Raw genomic sequence first — 26,424 nt, 5'->3', positions numbered from 1 at the left:
CTTGAAGTCTGAGGGTATTTCGCCTGTCTCATAGATCTCGCTCACTAGATGGAAGAGTTTTGTTTGGCCTGGCTCTCCCAAGGCTGTCAGTAGTTCTAATGGAATGTTGTCCACTCCCGGATCCTTGTTTTGACTTCGGTCTTTCAGTGTTCTGTCAAACTCTTCACGCAGTGTCATATCTCCTATTTCATCTTCATCTACGTTCTCTTCCATTTCTATAATATTGTACTCAAGTGCATCTCCCTTGTATAGACCCTCTATATACTTCTTTCACCTTTCTGTTTTCCCTTCTTTGTTTAGAACTGGGTTTCCATTTGAACTCTTGATATTCATGCAAGTGGTTCTCCTTCCTCCAAAGACCTCTTCAGTTTTCCTGTAGGCAGTATCTATCTTACCCCTAGTGACATGTGCCTCTACATCCTTACATTTGTCCCCTAGCCATCCGTGCTTAGTCAGTTTGCACTTCCTGTCGATTTCATTTTTTAGTGCATTACTTTTTGCCTTCTTCATTTACTGCATTTTTATATTTTCTCCTTTCATCAATTAAATTCAATATTTATCTAAAAACAAAGATGATGTGACTTACCAAATGAAAGTGCTGGCAGGTCGACAGACACACAAACACAAACATACACACAAAATTCAAGCTTTCGCAACAAACTGTTGCCTCATCAGGAAAGAAGGAAGGAGAGGGAAAGACGAAAGGATGTGGGTTTTAAGGGAGAGGGTAAGGAGTCATTCCAATCCCGGGAGCGGAAAGACTTACCTTAGGGGGAAAAAAGGACGGGTATACACTCGCACACACACACATATCCATCCACACATATACAGACACAAGCAGACATATTAAATATGTCTGCTTGTGTCTGTATATGTGTGGATGGATATGTGTGTGTGTGTGTGCGCGAGTGTATACCCGCCTTTTTTTCCCCCTAAGGTAAGTCTGTCCGCTCCCGGGATTGGAATGACTCCTTACCCTCTCCCTTAAAACCCACATCCTTTCGTCTTTCCCTCTCCTTCCTTCTTTCCTGATGAGGCAACAGTTTGTTGCGAAAGCTTGAATTTTGTGTGTATGTTTGTGTTTGTTTGTGTGTCTGTCGACCTGCCAGCACTTTCATTTGGTAAGTCACATCATCTTTGTTTTTAGATATATTTTTCCTACATGGAATGTTTCCCTCTATTATAACCAAATTCAATATTTAATCTGTTACCGAAGGGTTTCTACTAGCCCTTGTCTTCTTAGCTATTTGGTCCTCTGCTATCTTCACTATTTCATCTCTCAAAGCTACCCATTCTTCTTCTACTGTACTTCTTTCCCCTATTCTTGTCACACGTTCCCTAATGCTTTATGAAGCCCTCTACAACCTCTGGTTCTTTCAGTTTATCAAGGTCCCATCTCCTCAAATTCCCACCTTTTTGCAGTTTCTTCAGTTTTAATCTACAGTTGATAACTAATAGATTTTGGTCAGAGTCCACATCTGCCCCAGGAAATGTCTTACAATTTAAAACCTGGTTCCTGAATCTCTGTCTTACCATTACATAATCTATCTGAGACTTTCCAGTATCTCCAGGCTGCTTCCATGTATACAACCTTCTTTTATGATTCTTGAACCAAGTGTTAGCTATGATTAAGTTTTGCTCTGTGCAAAATTCTACCAGGTGGCTTCCTCTTTCATTCCTTACTCCCATTCCATATCCACCTACTACATTTCGTTCTCTTCCCTTTCCTACTGTTGAGTTCCAGTCACCCATGACTATTAAATTTTAATCTCTCTTCACTATCTGAATAGTTTCTTTTATCTCATCATACATTTCATCAATCTCTTCGTCATCTGCGTAACCAGTTGGCATATAAACTTGTACTACTGTGGTAGGTGTGGGCTTCGTATCTACCTTGGCCACAATAATGCGTTCACTATGCCGTTTTTAGTAGCTTACCCGCATTCTTATTTTCCCATTCATTATTAAACCTACTCCTGCATTACCTCTATTTGATTTTGTATTTATAACCCTGTATTCACCTGACCAAAAGTCTTGTTCCTACTGCCACCGAACTTCACTAATTCCCACTATATATCTAACTATAAGTTATCCATTTCCCTTTTTAAATTTTCTAATCTGCCTGCCCGATTAAGGGATCTGACATTCCACGCTCCGATCCGTAGAGCGCCAGTTTTCTTTCTCCTGATAACAATGTCCTTCTGAGTAGTCCCCGCCCAGAAATCCGAATGGGGGACTATTTTACCTCCGGAATATTTTACCCAAGAGGACACCATCATCTATTTAACCATACAGTAAAGCTGAATGCTCTCGGGAAAAATTGCGGCTGTAGTATCCCCTTGCTTTCAGCCGTTCGCAGTACCAGCACAGCAAGGCCGTCTTGGTTAGTGTTACAAGGCCAGATCAGTCAATCATCCAGACTGTTGTCCCTGCAACTGCTGAAAAGGCTGCTGCCCCTCTTCAGGAACCACATGTTTGTCTGGCCTCTCAACAGATACCCCTCCGTTGTGCTTGCACCTACGGTACGGCTACCTGTATCGCTGAGGCACGCAAGCCTCCCCACCAACGGCAAGGTCCATGGTTCCCTCTTATAAACCATGTATACTGCTGGTATTGAAACTTCTGTGCCACTATTACAGTACGCAGACAACATGTCACTGTACTCAACAGCCACATTGTCTGCCGAGCAGGATGGCGCAGTGGTTAGCACAGTGGACTCGCATTCGGGAGGACGATGGTCCAAACTGCATCTTGCCATCCTGTTTTATGTTTTCTGTGATTTCCATAAAATCTTGGTGGAGTGCACATCCCACCACAACCACCCTGTACTGTCAATTGGATTATGATGTGATCTTCTACCACAGCAGCGTCAAGTTAACACTTTCCAAAATAGACAAAACACAATATTGCTGCATTAAAGTCTCTATTGGAGCAATGCCTTCAACAGCAATCAATGTTCTGTTCCTGGAAGCTGCAGACAGGCCTCTTCATATTTTTCATCAATTCCTGGTGTATAAATTAGCTGCAGATAATCTAAATTCTCAAGCTACCAATTGCTCAGAATTTAACTAAGCTTCTGAGGCTTCTGTTGAGCAATTATTGTTACTGTTTTGAAACAAGAAGGTTGCTGGTGAGAACTAACTTCTGCTTACTACGAATGCATCCTGCTGCCCAGTTCATCAGAGTGATCAGTACTTTGAGATTGCTTTATTTTGCTAATCAGTTTATACAGATCCATCTGCTCAAAAAAAAAAAAAAAAAAGTTGTGCATGAGACATTATTCACAACATATTCCACACACCCAAGCAAATATGGTGAAAATAGTCTCTTACAGGTTGGAAAACTGATCAACTGTTGGTGGTAAGACTCTGCTGGATGTCAGGACAAAAGAATACAGTCACACTCCATCCTCGGAACACATCCGTGTTTGCTTCAGAGGCGGTAATGGCCAATTGCAACCTCTCCAGTTTGTCTAGTCATTGGACTGAACAAGCTCTTAAGGGAAGATAGACTTATAAACTCACTTGGGAAGTATTTTATTTTTTAAGTATAATCTACACAGGTTGAAAATGTTAAAGTTTTTACATGCATTGCTTCAAGATCTAATAAAATTGGTAATTTTTTATGTAGAAGGCTGTGTTATAAAGGTTAAATTATGTGTTTGTATTGGTCATGGCCAGAAGAGGATGGGCACCAGGTTGAGGAAGTTGAAACAAAGTTTGAAAGACAAGAAACTTTCTGATGGTAAAACCATAAGAGGCAGGTTGACAGACAAAATGATTGATGAACTAAAGCAGTATTATGGAATGACTGTTATAAATAATACTGAGTATTTGTTGAAAATGAAGTAGGCAGTGTGAACTACCTTCTTCTGCAGACTGTCAACTGATGAAAAAGCAGTACACCACCTTTGCCCTCATGGACCCGATTCATGGTGCAGTTAGTGCAATGCCCTGAACTCAAACAGTTCATACAGCGATAAACATTCCATCCCAGCAGCAGTCATGGATATCATAAAATCTATTTACAGAGACCTGGCAAATCCTGAATTACTGAAGAAGTGTCTGCATGGCCAGACTCATAATCCCAATGAATCGTTCAGTAATCTTATATGGACTCACTTACCAAAAAATGTTTTTGTTGGAATGAAGACACTAAAGGGGGGGGGGGGGGGGCACTGATGCTGTTATTGCTTTTAATGATGGCAACATTGAAACAGTGGAAGTGCTACAGCATATGGCAATTAATCCCGGAGAAAACTTCATCAGAGAACTTTAACGGGTGGACAAGGTTAGCATTGATAAAGCAGAATACGTAGCACAGTTGGCCACTAAGGGGTCCAGAAAGAAGAAAAGAAGAGAAAAACTGGGGAAAAGATCAGGAGGCTGATATGCAGTATGGTGCAGGGTGCTTCTGAGTGACTAAAAATAAAAATAAAAATTAAGCATATATTAAGTGAGCTACAATCTTCTGAAACTTTAGGAGCTGTTCCTGAAAATTTACAATTTCTGTTACATTTTCCCCTAAATCTCAGAAACCACTTTGAGTAGAGTATTGAAATTTTCAGGGAGTTATAATATCCTGGGTCTGCTGAAGTAAAAGAAGAACATAATGTTATGTATAATGAAAATTATTTAGGATAACATACAAAAAAGTACACATAATTTTAACCTTGTAACTAAAAACCTATTTCCGAAAGCAGTGGCTGAAGTACAATTATTGTAGTTTAGTAGACTCAGAACATACAGTTTAATGTCCTGTAAAAGTTTCACGTCTATGGCTACAGTGGTCCTGAAATACAGGGAAGCCAAGTCACTAAATTTAACATTGTTGGGATAGGGCATTGAAACTCCTCTTAATAATATCTGACTTGTTAATGGCACCATCAGATCACAACACCCTGACAATATGGAGGGTCAACAATGCTCTTCGTATGAACATAATACAGAGTAGGTGTTTGAGCTGCATGTTAAGGAACTATTGTGAACTATCTTTGATCTCTATTGCACCAAGGCATCCAAAAAAGACTATGTGGGCACAGCACACAGTGGACACTTATCCTCAACTTCAGCATCCAACCACATCCCTAAACATAATGAGGGGACACGTTGAAGGAAGATAGGGAAACTGTTCAGTGGCAGAGAGGCTGCTAGGACTATATTACACAATTTGCTTCTGTCAAACGAGTGTGATTTGCAGATTTGATGTGTGACTGGCAACAGCTAATGTCCGTGATAAGGATTTGTTGCCTTGTTGGTAGCTTCCTTAGTCACCTCCACTGGATGTACCTTACAGACTACCAAATTTGTTCATGTGACTCAATAATTGATTATTCACATCACATTTTGTCTTCACAAAATCCTCTAAATTACTTAAGTGATAGCTATTTACATATACAGTTATCAGCTGCTACGTGCTCTGTATGTACTAACTTAAATTTATTGTAATCGTGATTTGTATGGCTGTTGTAAATTTGATGCTGCCTGCATGTGTACTGCTGTAGTAGTAAGCTCGCCAGACAAAATGTCAGTCACCCACTTGGAAAGAGCACATTGGTCATTTTGGAGAGCTGTAGACGGCATATACTGGTACCAGGGTATCATGTGACCCTCCACCACTGACGTATCTGACCACAGTGAAGTAGAGTGTAAGTAACAGTCTGTTGTACGGAATCAGTGTAGTGAGATTGGTTGAGATGGAAACATGACAGAATTGCAGAAAGGATCTATTTTGTTTGAACATGCCCATGAGCACATCACGAATGAAGCTGGTCAATTTGTTAGTGTATCAGCAAGGACTATTTGACGTGTCTACAAGGAATGGTGTACCACTCTCAGCCATGTTGTACAGTGATTATACAATGATCCTAACTAACAGGGACCGTAGAGGAGTGCACAGCTTGTGAATAACAATCAGTTTCCATCTGTTGGGTTAGTGATTCCAGGTCCAGTTTCTGAGCAAACATTTCAAAGAGAATTACATACAATGGAGATTTGGACTTGGGTACCTCACAAAAAGCAATTTATCACAGTGGTGATTAAAGCTCCATGTCCTCAATGGACTAGACAGCACAAAAACTAGACAGTAGCTAACTAGAGGCACATAGTGCAGACCACCACATTGGGATTTTTCCCTCTTTTCAAATGGTACAAGCTGTCGAGTGCTCTGATGGCTCAACGAGGCATTTTACCTGCGGTGTGTGGATGGTGTAGTTCAGGCTAGATGTGGTCCTGTGGAGTTTTACGGTGTTTTTCCTTCGGTGACTTGGGCATACTCTTTCAGGTTTCCGTCAGCATGAACCGAGATATTTATTTCAACATTCCCAGTGATAGTGTTGTCCTTTCTTCTATGTGTTCATGGTGAGCATCCTGAGGACACTCCAGTCTTCTTAGATGACAACAGCCACTTTTGCAGGGCTACATCTGTACACTCCAAGTTTGTTGAACAGTGAGGTGAAGTGCCCTGTTGCACATTGACTAGTGCACTAAATCACCCATTCTTAATACCACAGAAAATATTGGGGAGTATTAGGATCATCTGCTGAAATGTAGCAAGTAACAACCCACCGAATTGGTGGCTCTGCAGAGTTTAATAATCAATGAGTGGCCTTGGCCTGATATTACATACCTGTACAAACTTCTGGACACACTTCTTCATGTAACTGGAGACAATATCATGACTAGCTTCCATGTTACACTGTGTTAGTGTTGGATGTATGATATATACAAATTCCAATAAAAAAATAAACAAACTAGACATCAGCCAACTGGAGACAGCAGCAATACAGTAGTCTTTCCCAGGCAGACAATTACTTGCAGGTACTTTTTTTCCATTTTAAGGGGTCCTGTCACAAAATGTGAGGTATAATATTTACCTGCTCTCCATGGGATCCTTCCTTTTCAGACAGATTTTTAGATATCACATCAGTGATTTTCTACCACAGAGATTCGATTATGAGAGTGGTAGGAATCTATGTTAAATGTAATTACAGCTGTTAATGCCATAATGTCCACAGTGTTAAAGTCACTTTGCTGTTGAGTCACAGTATCATTCGTCAATAGGAGAAAGAATAGCTGGAGCTGAGGATAACAAGCTGTGGTCAGTGAAGCCAACAGTTTGCCCTTAGTATTCCTCCTACCAATCTCAGAGGAGCGATTTAATAATTTTTATGCATCTGTGGATGGGGGAACTTGCCCTATGACACAGTGCACTACTTGGGGTGTACAGGTTTTTGTTCCCTGCATTTTAACAGAAATTTAAGGATTGTTAGAGTTTTCTTCCCACATATTTCAATAATCAACCAACTGAAATAACTGTTGGAATGTTTTAGCCACTGTGTTGTTATTTGATGCGTACTTTAATAATAGATTTCATGCAATGACTATATAATGAGTTTCACTTATTGGGTAGTTCTGTGTAAGTGGATGACTGAAAGTGAGAATGGGACAATGTAGATTAGATTTCAGTTGGAAAATTTATGTATTGGCACACATCTTGAAAATTTTAACCCTATCACACCTAAATATTTTATTAATGGGTGCTGAGTTCTTTTACATCCTGTACCAAATTCCTTCCTTACACACACAATTCCAGCACTATTCATGTAGCTCGTCTCCCATCCTAGAACAGAAATCATAATGAACAATATGTGACGCCACATAAGAACACCATGTACTTAATATTGTGTCTTCATAGTGATACTACGTGGATAGCGATGTGTCCCTCATTTTGAATAGTTATATACATCAAGATAAACTGTCTGAAGATTATGTTGCACATTATAAACAGCTATCTCTAATCTAGTTGCTTTCAAATGTAAATTTACTGGCTGTATTATTTGTTTATTTGTCAGATTGTGCAGGAAAGCTATGGTGTCATGGAACAGTTCATTATCTAAAACAAAAAACATGTTTAAATTTTGAGAAGAGATTCGTGGTAATATACACATACAACGTTCAGAACAAAAGGAATTGCCATAAGCAATCTTTTAACATGCAGTTAAAGAAAAAATATGTTTATCACTAGCATATTTGAGTTACTGCATTTACCTGAGTAAAAGACAACCCTGAGTATGAATAAGATGACATCATTGTTTTTAACAGGCTCCTGAGAAAATTTTATTTTTAACATATTCTGACCAATTAAAATTACAAAACTGCTGTATTGATATATGAACTATCTGAATAAGTGTGTCCTTCGAGCATATCGGAGTTAAACTTTTTTTTAAATTATCAAACATTTGTTTTATTCAAAGGTAGTGAAAGTTAACAATTACACCTAGTTTGTGAATAACTATGGCTGCATGTGAAGTTATTGGATCTGAGCAAATGTGTGTATTTCAATACATATTTTTTTACAAATTACATTCACAAATTAGTTAGTTATTTACAGTTTAACTGCTTCCATCCGTATTGCTTTTATTCATTTGGAATGTATTACTGAAAGACCATGACATACAAATGATGATAGAATAACCAACGTTTAAATGCCTATTTAGAAATTGTTATATTCAAACTGATCATCTAAAAAGAAAAACAAGAAAAAAAATGTGCATGGTTCAAAATTCTGAAATTTTCTGATATTTTCACTTTTAGTGTGATGTGTGTGCTTGAATTTGTGAAGAAAGCAGATTCAGTCTTTGTTAGATCTTTGAAACAGCAACAAGGGTTACTACAATGACTGCATCAGTAATTGACCATGTGACCACAAATATTGACAGGGAAAAATGTGATATAGCTTTAAAGATCTCAGACTATCAGACCACCTCTGTCAAATAACAACAGTAAAATCAGGCATTGAATCATTACCTAAACTACAAGCTTACAAACGACATTATCAGAAATCAAAATAAAAGATTTTTCAAATGAACTAGCAAAACAAAGGTGGGATGAAGTGTATAAGGAAACCAATGTGAATATGAAATTCTCTGAATTCTCCACATTATTTAAACTGCACTTTGAAAAGGCATTTCCAAAAGTATGCATGTCTGTATCAACATCTCACAAAAACAGATGGATAACGGCAAGTATTAAGAAGTCCTCCCAAACAATTAAATACCTCAGTTTCATGAAAAAGAGTCGCAGTGATACAGAATTCTTAAATTTCAGTCATAGGTACAAAAAGATCTATAGGAAGGTGCTGATTGCTGCAAAAAAGTCATTTAATGACAAAATAATATACAATGCAGAGAATAAAAGCAAAGCAGTCTGGGATGTTATAAAAAAAGAAACGGGGAGAGGCAAACAACCACAGAATAACATACTGCTAAGGGAGGGGGATAAAATAATAAACGATCCACAACACTTAGCAAACTATCTAAACGAGCATTTTTCAAGTATTGCATAGAAGTTACGGCAAAAATTCCCCAAAACAAATATAACACCTGTAAATAATGTTGCACTAAATACTATGATGTTACTTCCAATCACAGAAAATGAAGTCAATAAAACTGTTAAAAAACTAAAAAATAAAAAGTAAGTAGGCTTAGATGAAGTACCAATGTGTGTACTGAAACAATGCATAGAGATTATACAAGGCCCCTTAACAAATATGATAAATGAATCCTTCACATCAGGGACATTTCCAGAGCAGTTAAAACAGGCAAAACCTTTGCTTAAGAAAGGTAATGCAGAAGACATAGAAAATTACCGGCCCATTTCCCTGTGCTGTTTCCATTCTCTAAAATAATAGAAGCAATTATGAAAGACAGATTAATGAATTACCTGGATAAATACAACCTTTTAAGTGAATCACAGTTTGGTTTCCGAAGTGGCAAAAATACGGAGTCACCCATAGTAGAATTTACAAAAGTTGTACCTGACGCTCTTGACAAAGATGAGTGTGTCACAGGCATGTTTTTGGATCTTTCCAAGGCCTTTGATACAGTCGACCACAATTCTATTAAATAAATTAGAAGCATTAGGAATAGGAGGGGTAGATAATGACTGGTTTTGATCATACCTAGCAAGTAGAGTACAAAGAGTAGAGATAACACATACTTCAAGTAAATCCAAACATTTAGTAAAATACTTATCATGACCAAAATACATTAATATAGGTGTCACAAGGTAGCATATTAGGACCAATACTATTCCTGATATACATCAATGACTTTCGAGTAGTGTTACTCATGGTGAAAAAATTCTCCTCACTGATGACAGCAATATTATAGTCACTGAGAAAACAAGAGAACTCCTTGCAGAGAAAGCAAAAGAAACTCTCAAGGAAGTTTGCGATTGGTCAATAAGCAACAGACATTGAACATAAAGAAAACTAATGCTATGAATTTCAGTTTGAAGAGGAAAAATGACAATGTTAAATTAAATGTAAATGGTACCTCTATAGACAGTGTAACAAATGCAAAATTTCTAGGAATGAATACTGATTCCCAGTTGAAGTGGTGTGAGCACACAAAGGTACTTGCAAACAGAATGTCATCAGTATGTTATGCCCGTAGCATCCTATTATCAGTGTGAAACATGCAATGTCTTTCAGTTACATGTTCATATGTACACTCAATCCTTAGCTATGGCATTCTCCTTTGGGGAACAAATGCTGAAAATATGAACACAATTTTCAAACGCCAGAAAAGAGCCATAAGAATAATAACCAAAAATAGTAGATGAGCTCATTGTAAAGATCTGTTCAAAACACTGGGGTTTTTAACTGCTCTGTATGAATACATTTACGAGTCAGTTGTACAAATCAAAGATAACATTGGTAATTACTGCACAAACAGCTCTGTCCATGACCATGGAACAAGAGCTAGACTCAACTTACATTTACTAAGAAAAAATAAACTTAAAACTCAAAACAGCGTTTTCTAGCAAGAAATAAAACTGTACAATAAATTACCAAATGAGATTAAAGAAATTGCAAAAATACGCTTATTTAAAAAGGCAGCTAAAAAGTACGTGTTATGTAATACATTTTATACATTGAAGAATTACTGAGACAAAACAGAGTAGGGGTCTGGTTAAAAAAAGTTATACAAATAAATAATATTGATTATAAAACATCCAGCATTACACATAACACCTTCACACTATGTTTTTTGCCCTTCTTTTTTCCTTTTCTAGACACATGTACCCCCATGCTATGTAAGCACAATACTAACACTTCTTCCTCTTTCTGAGCTCAACATCTCACTCATTTTAGAGGGATGCTGACTCAGTTTTTCAGGATATCAAATGGAAAGTTTCAGTACAGAAAATGGCCCAGAGACCACCATTTTGTGTGTGTGTGTGTGTGTGTGTGTGTGTGTGTGTGTGTGTGTGTGTGTTGAGTGAAGTGTTATGAAACAGTGTGTGCATAGTATGTGCAGTGACTGGTAGAGAGATATGAGTGAACAGTGTGGCGTTACTTTATGTAATAAGTTATTTGTTAAAAAAATGTATAGTAGACCAGGAGTAAATCTAATGATTGTCTCTAACTGGAAGTCTGTAAATGTATGTGTTTATGAATTAGCTTATTTTAAATTGGTCTAATCCTGTAAATACTTTGACATGTCCAATATCCTTGTAAAAAGAGATCTGCAGATGAATGAAGCTGCTACTACTACTACTACAACTACTACTAACTCGCAGATCCCCTTCCAGCTGCAGTCAAGAATGATGTTCCATCAAGATTAATACCATTGTGAAAGATGTTGTCACACACAAGTAAATTGATCCGAAGGTTAATAACATGTCCACTGCCCTTCTAGCTAAATTGAATTATTCATTCTGAGTGTGCGCCCAAATAGTTTAGAGATACTTTGATCTAAATTCATTTCGAAATGTTCTATATTGTGAGTTCTATTATCTACTCCTGTTCTACTGTCGACAAGGGGTCTGTTTTGATAGTTTTGAGCAGATTGTGGAGCCAGTCATACTCAGTCAGCAAATCGAGAATAAATTTCCAGGACCTTCATCTAGTTTGCTTAGAGATGTTCTATGCCAATTCTGCTAATTTTACCTACATCCTACGGATTTTCCTTCATGAAAACATTGAGACAAGGAAACAGCTCTCAGTTACCCTTCTCCATCTGGTATCATGCAGTGTGTGAATTTTACAGAAGGAGAAACAGCCTCTGGTCCCGTTTTTAGTTCCAGTAAATGTTGCCACCTCATTAGTGCATATACTAACACAATCTATCCATGGCAGATTGTTGTCAACTAAAAAGGAATTAACAAGAAAAAAATACCTTAACTTATAGTCATCACTTTGTTTTAAATATGTTTAACTACTTCCACTGAACTCGCACTAGACTTCAACTTCTAGTTTATTCACTATCATTGAACTGATTCCGGAAGCCTGGCTGAAATTGGGTGGACAGTAACAATGGCTGTGAGTAACATTCTATTCTTGTTGTCATTGTTTCTAGGCAGTGGCAGACAAATTGTCAAATGGCTTGTTGTCTTTAATAATTTTTAAATGTTTGGTAAGTAGCTAACCCTAATATGATCGGTGGTTGAAGTTGTGTGACAAATATTACTCGTGACTTTTGCATGTTGCTGTTGACAGGGTCAACTGGTCAGTTCTTGTGAAATAAGGCACAAATAATGGTCTTGGTTCATGGAAATGAGGATCAAACACTAGTAATATTTGTTCACCAATAGTCTTTTTCTTACATAGTATAAAATATCAGTGAGAGGCAAAAAAAGAGGCAATCTCTTTCTATTTACAAGCAATAATAGAATTTATAATTTTCATTGTCAGAAATACTTTGTTTCTTCTGAATATGTTATGATTTCCGGGGCTATGGTTACAGTGGGACTTGAGAACATAGCTGGTTTCCCCCCCCCCCCCCCCCTGAATACATAGCATATTTCACATCTAAATTTACATGACAACGTGACAATATTCCTTCTTCTCTTGTTTCCAAACATTTCATCTGCCCACTGCTCTCCCATTGGCTGTGTAGACCAGCAACTGACACATCCTCTTTCATTACAATCATGCCATACAACGAGCGTTGACAACATTGCTGCATGAAATATGTAAGTATGCCACTTGCCCCTATCTAGACTTTTACCATCTCCTGCAAAAATGTATACTATTGATGAATATTTGTACAATTTTAAAGTCAGATCATTTCTGACAACAAATGTATTCAGGCAAACTGCAGTTTAAACATGGAAAAATCAAACAATGAAAACTCCAGGTTGAAATACCAGCAGTATTGAAACTTCCTGACAGATTAAAACTGTGTGCCAAACCGAGGCTCGAACTCGGGACCTTTGCCTTTCGCGGGCAAATGCTCTACAATCTGAGTTACCCAAGCACTACTCCCGCCCCATCCTCACAGCTTTACTCAGGGTGTCTACGGCCTGGGACAACCGGCAGATCTGGGAAAAAACCCAAGAATTTTATCATCCGGGATAAATCCGGTAATTTTTTTGAATTCCAGGTGCTTTTTTTTTTTTTTCCTAAGCTTTCAGTTAAATTTTTGTAATTTTGACTGGTAAGCAACAGTACTCTAACAAAGGGTACTATGTATCCCACTACTGCAGAATAATACTGCAGCAATAAAACATGAACGAGAGAAAGAAAAACGAAAATAAAACTTAAGTTGCAAAGGAAATACGCCATATACAACAACTAAACACAGTGCTTATACAAGCATCTGCCAACAGCAAAATGTGTTAAAGGCCTTAGGAAGACTGTTCAATGCTTCTTGACAACAAATTGCCTCTGTCTCTGATGAGCGTTACGTCACAACTGTTACTTTAGATTTGTTTGAGCAGGGCGGGCTCTTGCGCATGCGCAGTTGAGTTGTGCATGTGTAGTACCTTCTCCCACTTCTGGCTACAGAAGAGTGACTGTTCGCTGTGTAAGCAGCAGCAGCAAAATGCTACCCGGAAAAATTTTTGCTGGCGCATACAAGTTGCCAGATTCGCTGGGGGCAAACCAGGGTATCTGCCACGGACGGCAATTTCAGGGGAATGGGAGGGGGCCGCCAGATTCATATTCTTGAGGAAAAAAACCTTGTTTTACAAGGCGCCTGGTAACCAGCGCACGTTGGTCTGTTGATTATTCATGTGATTTTGAAACGCATCCCTGTTGGTTTTTGAACATTTTAGAACATATTCTAAGTTTATTTCTGAATGAATCATAAGTTGAATTTTGAATGCATGTATAGTGTACGTCATGTATCTGCCAGGGGGAATCCCGTCGCATCTAGAAATAAACTTCCCTGCAAGCAGAAGTGGATGGGGCTATACGAGCTGAGCGGAATAAAGCCGAATGGGTGAATGGCAATCGCTGTTTGTTTATGTGGTTGACTGTGTTTGCGAATAATCAGCGTTGTTATAATTACCAGCGAAATCCTTAGATTCAGACTACCAGAGTGGAAATAAACGACTAACAGGAATCATAGGTAAGAAAGATTACGTATTTTCTTCTTGGTGTATCCAAGAAAATTAAATTTTGATAGAAAAATTTTGGCCAGACCGGTTCACTAGTAAGGACCAGTTGTAAGGCTGCAACAAAGGATCTTATAATCTCGTGGATTCTGAACGGGACAAAATTCAGCATGGAGTTCCCCAGGGATCTGTCATTGGGCCCTTGCTGTTTTTAATATATGTTAATGATTTACCCCTGTCCATTAGTAAAAATTGTGAATTCACAATGTTTGCTGATGATACAAGCATTGAAGTAGATGGTAAGTCTACTGCTGATCTGGAGACTGATTTTAATGATATTGGTACTTTGTGAATTATATTTTCTCGTGTTATAAAAATGACCATTTGTGCCAAAACAGTCTCGTTTATTTGGTTTGTGTTGCAATAGCTGCAATATTAGACAGATTTATTTTGTTTTATCTAGCAGACAGTGATAAAATACACGTAATCAAATTGAGAAACCACACAAGTCTTGGGTACTGTTTGTATTAACAGCTTTTTCAGTATTAGACAAAGACATTTCTTTTTTCATGTAGCAAAACATTTGATGATCTTTGATGAGGTAATAGATTCTTTCCCAGAAAGGAAAGCACACCATGTAAAGCTGTAACAGGGTTGGAGAGAAAAAATGCTAGGACTTCCGGACTGAAGAAATGTGTACTGTCTTGCTTGTCTCTTTTACTGGTTTCATGTATCTTATATTTAATTTTATGTCACACAAAAAAACAAGTTATTAGCTATAGGCAATAAAAAATGCAAATTTTCTGAAGAGTTCTTGTTCTCGTGGTTACAAATTATCCCATCCAATATTGATTGTGAGTAATTTTTTTTTCTCCACTTCTGATGCACAGAGCAGTCCGAATTAGAGTTGGAAAGTGGATAATCTCCACGTGACAGGCATTTACGTTTAGTGATTTTACTGTTTCCTCTTCGTTTATTGCTGTCACGTCAAGTGAAAACAAAATCGATTTCTGTGGCCGGGAGCTATCAAGTGAATTAAAATACATTGACATGAGTACAGAAGGCTAAAATATGTTAGTAGTTTTAGATTTTATTTGATTTCCACCTTTCTGACACCCAAGTATTAATCACCTTGCAGAACAATGTAGTTATTTTTGTCGATTTGCTAAAGAAATTTGGCTTTTATTAATCTTTTCCGATGAGGCAGTCAATTTATTTGAAATGAAGTGTTTCATTCCACACCATTGGCTAGTTTCAACTGTTTGCTGCATTTCAAAAGTGCATGTTTTCATCTTATAGCACGTATGACATTATACAATAATGAAAAACCAAACATTAGATAGTACAGTACTGGTACTCCAAGAAAATTTACATACGAATGTGCACTTTAAGCTGAATTATGTGTTTTAGTAAGATTCACGAGATTCTGATGCTCTTGGAGTATCTTCTTGATGTCTTGTTCCTTTTATGACATGATGCAAGATCTTTTAATGTCTTACACCTACGAACATATGCGCTAGCAGCTGCGCAAGCACGGTGACGCCTGTTATCTGGCACTCTCTGGCAACTACTGAAACGAACCTATTTCTACCAGGTCGCGGGAAAATATTGCGAATGGTTATTTGAAAAGCGTTGTTTTCAAAGTAAATTTCCTTTTATGTAAGGTGAACTATGTGCGAGAATGTACGATGAATTTCTTAAAACATAGTGTGTTTGACTCTCATTTAAAAATCAAGTCTTTGAGTACAAACATTTAGAAAAATTTTGAGCCCAGAAGACCAAGACATTTGTCTTTATTAAAAATTTTACTGACTCATTTGTGGGATGTATCTTAAAGTGTAACACGTGCAAAAAAGGTCAACATTATATGTGAAAGCTTAACTTCTCTTGTAGCTAATTAATCTTAGAGACCAAGATAATATGTGAAAGCTCTGCTTTTCTTGTAGTAACAATATATATAATAATTTAAACCATTAACGTTTCCTATTTGAGTGCACGCCCTACTTAAGTGATATTGCTATTGGCTGACTACATCACGTGTCCTATTCTCGAATATCCTCTGTCATTGGCTGGCGAGATCACGTGGCATGAGCTGTGACTGGCTACAAATCGCACTGCAATCCTGATTTTGATCCTTCGGAAAGTAACATGTGGCGTTTGGTAGAATTTAAATTTAGACTTTTGTGATACGAAAATATGCAGCGTACATGTTGCTGCACATCAAAGATCTTTCCAAAACAATTTTTAAAAAAACTGGTGGTTTTATTAAGAGCCGAAGAGTACTACGTAAGTGTATAAAACCATAACCATTCAAAGGATTGATAAGTTTCACAGTTCCAAGGAAAAGTATACTGTCACTTAACATGGAAAGTGCAAATCCGGTCCCCCCCCCCCCCCCCCCTCCCCCTCCCCTTGTCCGTGTATACACCCTGTTTACTTCTGCCAGTATCTCGTCTCCTACCTTCCAAACTTTACAGAAGCTCTCCTGCAAACCTTGCGGAACTAGCACTCCTGAAAGAAAGGATATTGCAGAGACATGGCTTAGCCACAGCCTGGGGGATGTTTTCAGAATGAGATTTTCACTCTGCACCTTTACCTTCTGCCAGTATCTCTTCTCCTCTGCAATATCCTTTCTTTCAGGAGTGCTAGTTCTGCAAGGTTCACAGGAGAGCTTCTGTAAAGTTTGGGAGGTAGGAGACGAGGTACTGGCAGAAGTAAAGCTGTGAGGACAGGGCGTGAGTCGTACTTGGGTAGCTTCTGGCTGTGGCTAAGACATGTCTCCGCAATATCCTTTCTTTCAGGAGTGCAGGTTCTGCAAGAGAGCTTCTGTTAAGTTTGGAAGGTAGGAGATGAGGTACTGGCAGAAGTAAAGCTGTGAGGACGGGGCGTGAGTCGTGCTTGGGTAGCTCAGTTGGTAGAGCACTTGCCCACGAAAGGCAAAGGTCCCGAGTTCGAGTCTCGGTCCGGCACACAGTTTTAATCTGCCACAGTCCGGCACACAGTTTTAATCTGCCAGGAAGTTTCATATCAGCACACACTCTGCTGCACAGTGAAAAATCTCATTCTGGGAACCAGCAATATTATTAAACTCCTTGTATGGCCATCTTTTCAGAGATGGCTGTGGGACTCAACTGTTCGCTACAGGTTGTCAAATTAAACACCTTTCAGCCAACTAATTTCCAACCTTTTTTTATTTGGCTACCAGTTTTGGCAATTTTACTACTGATCTAACAGTCAGCAGATGATGGTTGAAGTGATTACTATAGCAAGCAGAATAATTTATTTTGTTGCCATAAAATGTAATAGCTAATTCATCAATCCTTTGTTGATTGTTGGGAACTAGGAAGGCCAGGCGTAGGTCGTCCGGGTAATTTCGGATATGGTCCCAGTTGGCATAAAAAAACTCCAACGCAGACATTAGCTGTAAACAATAACCTTTATTCAGAACGTGACAGTACCTTTTCTTTTACAAAAAGTCATATAAACTCTATTTCTAACAACATATGTTACGTGTTTAACTTCACTCTGAACATTATCCATTTTTTCTGGTTCATCACCAGCAATTTGTAGTCCAATATAAAATGGGTTCGTTCCTTGAAACAAACAATTCTTTGCTTTACACTGAGTCTCCAAGTCAGTCCATGATTTTACCTTGTCTATATCAGCACTTGTTTCTGGTTTCGAATACGTTACAAACTTAAATCTATTCCTACGACTATATTTACGCCATGGAACACCAGCTGAGCACTCCGGATTAAGATCAAATGAACCAATTTTATTGGTACATGCTATACGAACTTTTTCAGGAGCATCTTGATCCTCAAATATTTTTTTGTTAACCCTTTCATCCAAAGTCAAACGTTCTATTCTGACATTAATTCTATAAACATACGTAACTACTTTATTAATTATTACTGAAGCATATTTGTTAGAAAAAAACTTGAATTCATCCGTTATATCATAATGCTGCAATTTCGCAAAGTTCTTCGCCTTTTCGTCATGTTTTTTCCTAATACCCATTTTGCCATACTCAAATCGTACACCATCAGTCTGCGTAAATTGTGTGCGCCACCTACACATACGACCAAAATAAGGTCTACTGAGATTCGTCCGTCGGCGTATCCAACGCCTCAGGCGTGCAGCGCGAAACTTCCGGATCATCCTCATCCGACAATATGCAAACGACCTCCTCCGGGGTTTCCACATCCGACGAGTCCGACGCATCCAGTTCCGCCTTCAAAGAATGACAATGCAAAATGTGACAGTCAGTGTGAATAACATTCAAACGTGAAATAAGAGCTTCGTCACCGATATTAAATTCGTTTGATACAAATATCACCAAACCGTGATGCTTTATAACCATACCAGGTATATTTTTTACATTAACAGTAACAGGTCTTCCTTCAACAATACGCTTCAAAGTAGAAGCATACTGCCTCCACCTAGACCACTCGAATTCCTCAAAAACAATAACATTATGTACACGTGCATCATATCCGCCAAATCCGAATTCAGAACAAAACGGCAGATAAACATGCTGCTTTCGTGAAATGATTTTTTTCTATTAAGGTGGACTTGCCAATATCTGTATCGCCATAAAGGTACAATTGTTTCTTACGCACCTCTGTGGACCGAAAGGCCTTGTTATACCACCGTACAACATGCCCCGCCCAGCCATTGTAATTGAGATGACACTCGCTCAGAGACCGAAAACCAACCGATTTGCCTGAAAAGAATCGAAATACTTCTCAATGAAACGAATCCTTGACCAATTGTTGACTAAAAACGGGTCAGTGTAATCGATCCTACTGGTTCGATCTGCCCAACTACGCAATCGAACATCAAAAGACAAACAAGAATCATTAAAATTCGAAATTGGTAGAGAATCATATTTCGTAATGTAAATAAGTGCAGACTTTAGACTTCTACAATTCTGGACATCAAAAATGCCATTAATACTGCCGAACATGAATTCTATACCAGACCGTACCTCATTTAATAACATTTTCTCTTTAATCTTTATATAACAATGCAAATGTGTTATAAATTACCTTGAGCAAAAGGTTCCTCAGAAACACAATACTCCAAAACAGACCACACAGACAAAATAGTGTCCACAAAGTGCTGTTTTCCAGACACCAGACACAAATGTCTGCTTGTGTCTGTGTATGTGCGGATGGATATGTGTGTGTGTGTGTGCGCGAGTGTATACCCGTCCTTTTTTCCCCCTAAGGTAAGTCTTTCCGCTCCCGGGATTGGAATGATTCCTTACCCTCTCCCTTAAAACCCACATCCTTTCGTCTTTCCCTCTCCTTCCCTCTTTCTTGACGAAGCAACCGTTGGTTGCGAAAGCGAGAATTTTATATATATATATAATGGAAGGAAACATTCCACGTGGGAAAAATTATATATAAAAACAAAAATGAGGTGACTTACCGAACAAAAGCGCTGGCAGGTCGATAGACACACAAACATACACACAAAATTCAAGCTTTCGCAACAAACTGTTGCCTCATCAGGAAAGAGGGAAGGAGAGGGGAAGACGAAAGGAAGTGGGTTTTAAGGGAGAGGGTAAGGAGTCATTCCAATCCCGGGAGCGGAAAGACTTACCTTAGGGGGAAAAAAGGACAGGTATACACTCGCACACACGCACATATCCATCCACACATACAGACACAAGCAGACATATGGGTGGGTGGTGGAATGAACTGGGAGAGGCACTGTTCATTGTTGGGTTTAGATTGGCTTTGGTTGAAGGGATTGGTGGCGAAGAAGTGTTTCCATTTCAGCGATTGAGAGAAGGATAGTAGGTATTTGATAAGTCCATCATCGTTAAATTTTGGTGTAGGGCTGAAGGTGAGGCCTTTGGATAAGACTGAAACTTCTGTTGGGTCAAGAATTTGGTGGAAACATTAACACCAAGGTTCTGGGATTGTTTCAGCTCTGGATTTAGTGGAGTGTTGGAAGGGGGTTTAGGGGGATGTTGCAAGTTGAAAAGGGTAGTAGGGTCTAGGTGCTGTGAGGAGCTACTGAAGAGAGATACTGGGGGTATGATAGGGGTTGGATAGTGGTGCCCCAAGTCAGCAGTGGGATGTCAACATTAAATGTGTTCAAATATGTAAAAATGCTCATAAATAGATAAAAAATGGGTAAAAAGGACAGAATGGATGAGGTATGGGAGAAAGCTCGATTTGAACAGCTGCTTCATAATCCAGGCCATCTGGATCCTCCCCTCCACCACCAGCTTTTCTGAACTGCACAATGGGAGTTATACGTAAACCATATTCTCAACTCCCGAAATCATTCCGGTCCCAACCATCAGTACCCTACTCTCACCACACTCTCCACCCAACTGTTTCCACTCAACTACTTTCCTCTGTCACATCCTCACAATTTGCCTTCCCTCACCCTCACTGTGCACTGTTCTCTGCCAGCGTGCCCCACGATTTTTCCTCCTTTTCTGCTCATCCCTTTTCCACTCCCTATTTTCCCTCCTCACAGCCACCCAATGCTGTGTCTGGCAGCCCTGTCCTGCCACCTTTAGACCAAGCACATACTGTCAGACAGGGCTGCTCTCTCTTCCCCCACCCGTACTCTGCTATCCCTCCCCATTCTCTGCCCCATTCTGGATTGTTGCTTCAATTCGACGCATTTCAGTTGCATTCTGCATCATCAGCAGCACAGCAAAATTTGCTAATTGTGTACAACATGCCCAAGGAAGTAGTCAATGATGGACTTCTCGAAGATATCTATGAGCTCAACTAGTCTGAGCACATGCAAAAGTAGTAGTTTGAAGAAGTAGTATGACTGAGATTCTGAACCGGACCCGAGAGAGAACCTATGTCAGTCATGCTGTACATGTCATTCTTTGTGTCTGTAATCTCCTGCAGCAATAAGAAAAGGTGTATGTTAATTTCCGTGCTCTAGGAATGCCAACGCATTCAACCTGAGCTGTTGGAGTTGTTGTCATGTCTGCATGATATTTGCTTCTTGTGTTAATGAATGGTGTGTGTTTATCTTTCTCTGATGAAGGCTGTGGCCGAAAGCTTATGTGTAAGTATCTTTTAATTGTGCCTGTCTGCAACCTAGCATCTTATCTTTATGCTAAGGAGCAATCTACCTTTTCCTACATTTTTAATATTCCTACCTGAGTTTCCATTGTCTGAATATAAGATTACTGTATTTTTTTGTACGACGAATTTGGATAAAAAGACGCCTCTTATTGCCTAGTAAATACGGTATGTTGCAAACCTGTTTAAATGAAATCTGAAGAATGGTGCACTCATTTCTATGCAATAGTTAGGGTCTTTTTTAATCACTGTGTCAATGCTACAGTTCCTTTTGGGTAAGCCGTTGTTGCTGTTTTGTGTGGTAGAACTACAATTCTGAGTGGCTTTAACGTGACGTACAAAAATATTGTGAACTGAAGTAGTAGGTAATTCTTAGCACTTTCTTCTGTCATATGAATATAATATATAAATGCCCGTATTGGCCCCAAAATACAAAGCAAACACAATAAGGAAAGCAGACAAGCTTTTGTGTAGTGTCAGTGATCATGAAAATTATTTTTATATTGAAGGCAGCACTAATCTTAACTTCAAGGTGAATAGTCTACATGCAGTGTTAAGTATCAACAACGTGAAGATAGACAGTGAACCTTTGAGTTCCAACAAGACAGACATCAGGAAATATTTGTTTGCTTGCAAGCAAATAAGAATTAATTTTTGGACAAAAGTGTTTTTGATGGGTCACTTAAGTAGTTTTATTGATTATCAATGTTACTGTATTTATTTTGTTGATCTGGGAATTACTTTTACAGCAGGCTTAACATCATATCCTGGTTGTCAAAGATGAATGTGCATGTTCATTTTTAGTCTGAAAAATGGTAACTTGTTACTAATATTCATTTTAAGCTTCACAAGCCTAATACAATTTGTAACTTACTCATCAGGTGGTGTTCGAAGATCATCGATTAGCAGAGGTGTCTCATTATTTCATCATATATTTGTATTCTTACCACCCTCTCTACAGAGAATTTCATTTGCATTGTTGTTGTCTTATAACATTAACTGCAAAACAGAAGTTGCTGGAGTTGTTCTCTGTTCTTAATATGTAACTGCCATGCATTATGGTCTAAAATGTTTCGCCTCCTAAGGCTATGTTTGTAGTTTATAAAATCACTTTGTTCTAAGCATCATCTGTAATTCGCATGTTCTGGAACTATTCAATTTTTACAGGTTAACCACACTTCAGGCGATGAAACAAAGGATTGCTTGTACCCATTGCGAGAAAGTATGAAAAGAGGAAGAAATATGGTACATTTCCGCGAGGAAGATGTCATTGGCCGCAGAACTTTGAATGAATTTCCACACTCAGTTGTTGATAGTACCAATAGAAATGAAATTACATGGACTACCTTTTCAGAAACAGTACAGAGTACAATTTCAGAAAATCTATCAGAAGCTAATGAAGAGCCATGGCATGTTAGAAGTATTAGTTTAATAAGAAATTTTATTGCTGGTTTCAGGTATTGTTTTAGAAAACATGTCTTAAAAAGGCATCTCAGAGTTCCTGATTTTAATCAGTAATTTATGATCTCTGTCACAGTTCCTACATTACTGTGGCAATACAGAAGTTTGTATTTTTCTAACAGATATTTTCCTATATTTCTTGAGTATTACTTCCTCTCTCTCTCTCTCTCTCTCTCTCTTTCTCTCTCTCTCTCTCTCTTTCTCTTTCATAGGGGAGGAGATAAAAGTATATTGAAGTGTGTACCTTCACGAAAAACAGTTTATGATTATGTCCTTATATGTTTTGATAGTGTTCCAAAACTATCTTCTTTCACGTTACTTGTAAACTTAACACTTTATTATGTATATATATATATAAAATAGAGGGAAATATTCCACATGGGAAAAATTTATCAAAAAACAAAGATTATGTGACTTACCAAACGAAAGCGCTGGCAGGTCGAAAGACACACAAACATACACACAAAATTCAAGCTTTCGCAACAAACTGTTGCCTCATCAGGAAAGAGGGAAGGAGAGGGAAAGACGAAAGGATGTGGGTTTTAAGGGAGAGGGTAAGGAGACATTCCAATCCCGGGAGTGGAAAGACGTACCTTAGGGGAAAAAAGGACGGGTATACACACACACACACACACACACACACACACACACACACACACACACACACACACACACACATATATACAGACACAAGCAGACATATTTAAAGACCTTAAATATGTCTGCTTGTGTCTGTATATGTGTGGATGGATATATTTTGTGTGTATGTTTGTGTGTCTTTCGACCTGCCAGCGCTTTCGTTTGGTAAGTCACATCATCTTTGTTTTTTGAGATATATATATATATATATATAATTTATTTATTCCCCCCCCCCCCCCCCCCCCAGAAGGCAGTTTATCTAAATATGAAAGTCACATGCTTTCTCACATAGAATAGATAGAGTAAGCTCAACACTAGTAGTGAAATTGTAAATAATTTATAACCATTCAGTGTACTTACTCATTTGAGCCACTTTGATCATTTTTTGAACTAGGGGAAGCTGTAGTGCTGTCTCGGAATCTGAATAGCAGGACACAGTAGGCTCAGCAATGCATGAGCTTCGTGAATCTGCTGTTGAATAACAGTTCAGCATTTTATTTGCCCTTTTTTCTCTTCTGCAGAACTATAGAAATCTCCAGAACAGAGGTGTAATTTCTTTTTTGTTGTGCTTTTGCATGTGCTGCTGTCATTTTATTTGTATAGACAGTGTATAATTTCTGTATTATCTTCATATGTAATTCAAGATTTGCACCTCTTGTGCCTATCCTGTCACTGCTTGATGTTTCCATTTCTCCAGTTTCACACAGCACAAGTGGTTTTAAATAAGTTGCATCATCAAGTGTGCACATTGAAGAAGTTTAAACTGTTTGTAGCCATCATTCAGTAATCCAAGTACCATTACTACACACGTAGAATTTTTGAACTGTTAGTTAATGCTTTAAAATTCATCAGATGTTGACCCAAAAAAGAAAAGTTGTCGTAGTTCATTTGTGAACCTTGAGTGAATGAGCAAAGTACTTCCTTTTCTTAAAGTATCATGTTCTTTTAATGACTAACATGTCCATTATTACTTTAGAATAATGTTGACAAACTGTTAGTTACTTTATTTACATGTGTATGAGATCAATGTACCAGTTTGAGAAATACGATTTGTTGCCCAGATTTATTTTCGTTGTTGTGCAGGGATAATTTAAAAGTTGAGTTTCTGCTTAAAAAAACAAACAGATTTCTCAACAAACTGTGAGACATTGTCTTAAAAAATAGTGAGAATAGAGTAACTGTTTGTATTTGCACAACTGCTATCATGTTACTATTCAAATCATTAATGTTAGCGAACACCAGAATTTGAAACTTAACCTTTCCTGTCTGTTGATTAAAGGTTCTCTCTCTCTCTCTCTCTCTCTCTCTCTCTCTCTTTCTCTTTCTGTGTGTGTGTGTGTGTGTGTGTGTGTGTGTGTGTGTGTGTGTGTGTCCATATTTATAGTTCTTCTGTTAAGTGTATTGTTACATTCTGTTGGAGATCTCAAGCATAGAACAGATGTCTAAACACTTTCTTATTGTTTTCTAATGAAGTAAGTCTTCTTTTCATTTTTTGCTCTTTTCTGTGCTGATGTGTTGAATCTGTATACAGCGTCAACATGAAAATACTTTTTTGTGGTGAATACAATTTATGTGTATGCAGTTCAAAAGTTTGTTATTGAGGCCAAAGTAGTACCAATAAAACACATGTTTGAAATTGTTTTATTTCATGTACTTGTATGATCCATTAGATGTGGCACCTTTTCCAGCAGATAACTTAGATAAATGGTAACATGAACAACCTTTCATAACTGTGGGTCATAATAATGAGCAATGAGACTTTAGGAGGGTTGGAACTTATATAGTGGCAACTATTTATTCACAACAGATACAAAAAAGTTGCATGTTTGCACCTGTTACTGTCCTTCAAAGTAGTCACCAGCGTTGTGTAGAACCCGTTACCAGTGATGTGGAAGGTGTAGTATACCGTTACTAGAGCCTGTTCCGTTGATGGTGCAAATGGAGTGGTCTACTGCTTTTAGAATCTCTGAAACAGTTCTGAAGCGAATGTTACAAAGCCAAAACTGAAACACCAGTCCAACAAATGGCGTCGTTGTGTGTCACCGCAAAAGTCGAAAGTGTGTCAGAGGCCCAGTATGGTGAAAGTCATGGTGATTCTCGTGTACGACTGTGATGGTGTTATCCTAATGCATTACATTCCTCCGTGGCAGACCGTCAATGCACAGTATTACTGTTTGTTTTCGGAACATCACCTGCGACCAGCTTTGCAAAACGAGTGGCGACACTTTCTACGCAACCCACCCATCATTTTGCATGACAATGTGTGGGTGCATACAGTGCAAGCTCTGGCTACTTTGTTCGGTTGATGGGACTGGGAAGTACTGTACCATCCACCATACTCCCCGGACTTTGGTCCTTGCGACTTTGATTTGATTCCGAAGATGAAGGAATCTCTTTGTGGCATTCGCTCCAGAACTGTTCCAGAGATTCGACAGGCAGTAGACTGCTCCATTCGTACCATCAACAGAACAGGCTCTGCTAATGGTATACTACACTTCCCACATTGCTGGCAATGGGTTCTACACAATGCTGGTCACTACTTTTAAGGACAGTAACAGGCGCAAACATGTAACTCTTTTGTATCAGTTGTGAATAAATAGTCACCACTGTTTAAGTTCCAACCCTCATATAACACTTCTCATACATTCATACCTGCCAAGTGGTTCAAAGGGCTTTGAGCACTATGCGACTTAACTTCTGAGGTCATCAGTTGCCTAGAACTTAGAACTAATTAAACCTAACCAACCTAAGGACATCACACACATCCATGCCCGAGGCAGGATTCGAATCTGCGACCGTAGCGGTCGCGTGGTTCCAGACTGCAGCGCCTAGAACCGCTCGGCCACCCCGGCTGGCCCATACCTGCCAACTCTCCCGATTTAGGCGGGAGACTCCCGATTTTCCACTTT

At 38.6% G+C, this 26,424-nt stretch overlaps 1 protein-coding gene across 1 annotated transcript in view; it reads left to right on the top strand.

Annotated features, from left to right (window-relative positions):
* The window catches only part of LOC124613253 (putative protein tag-52), a 153,885-nt gene extending 130,679 nt beyond the window's left edge, over window positions 1-23,206 (top strand). The window contains exon 9 of the mRNA XM_047141943.1: window positions 22,583-23,206. Coding sequence (XP_046997899.1) covers window positions 22,583-22,933 — 351 coding nt within the window. The 3' untranslated portion in view covers window positions 22,934-23,206. The remainder of the gene's footprint in view (window positions 1-22,582) is intronic.
* The last annotated feature ends 3,218 nt before the right edge of the window (window positions 23,207-26,424 follow it).

The sequence above is a fragment of the Schistocerca americana genome, chromosome 4, assembly GCF_021461395.2.
Source record: "Schistocerca americana isolate TAMUIC-IGC-003095 chromosome 4, iqSchAmer2.1, whole genome shotgun sequence".
Taxonomy (NCBI): Eukaryota; Metazoa; Arthropoda; class Insecta; order Orthoptera; family Acrididae; genus Schistocerca; species Schistocerca americana.
This window is presented reverse-complemented; position numbering and strand designations above follow the sequence as displayed.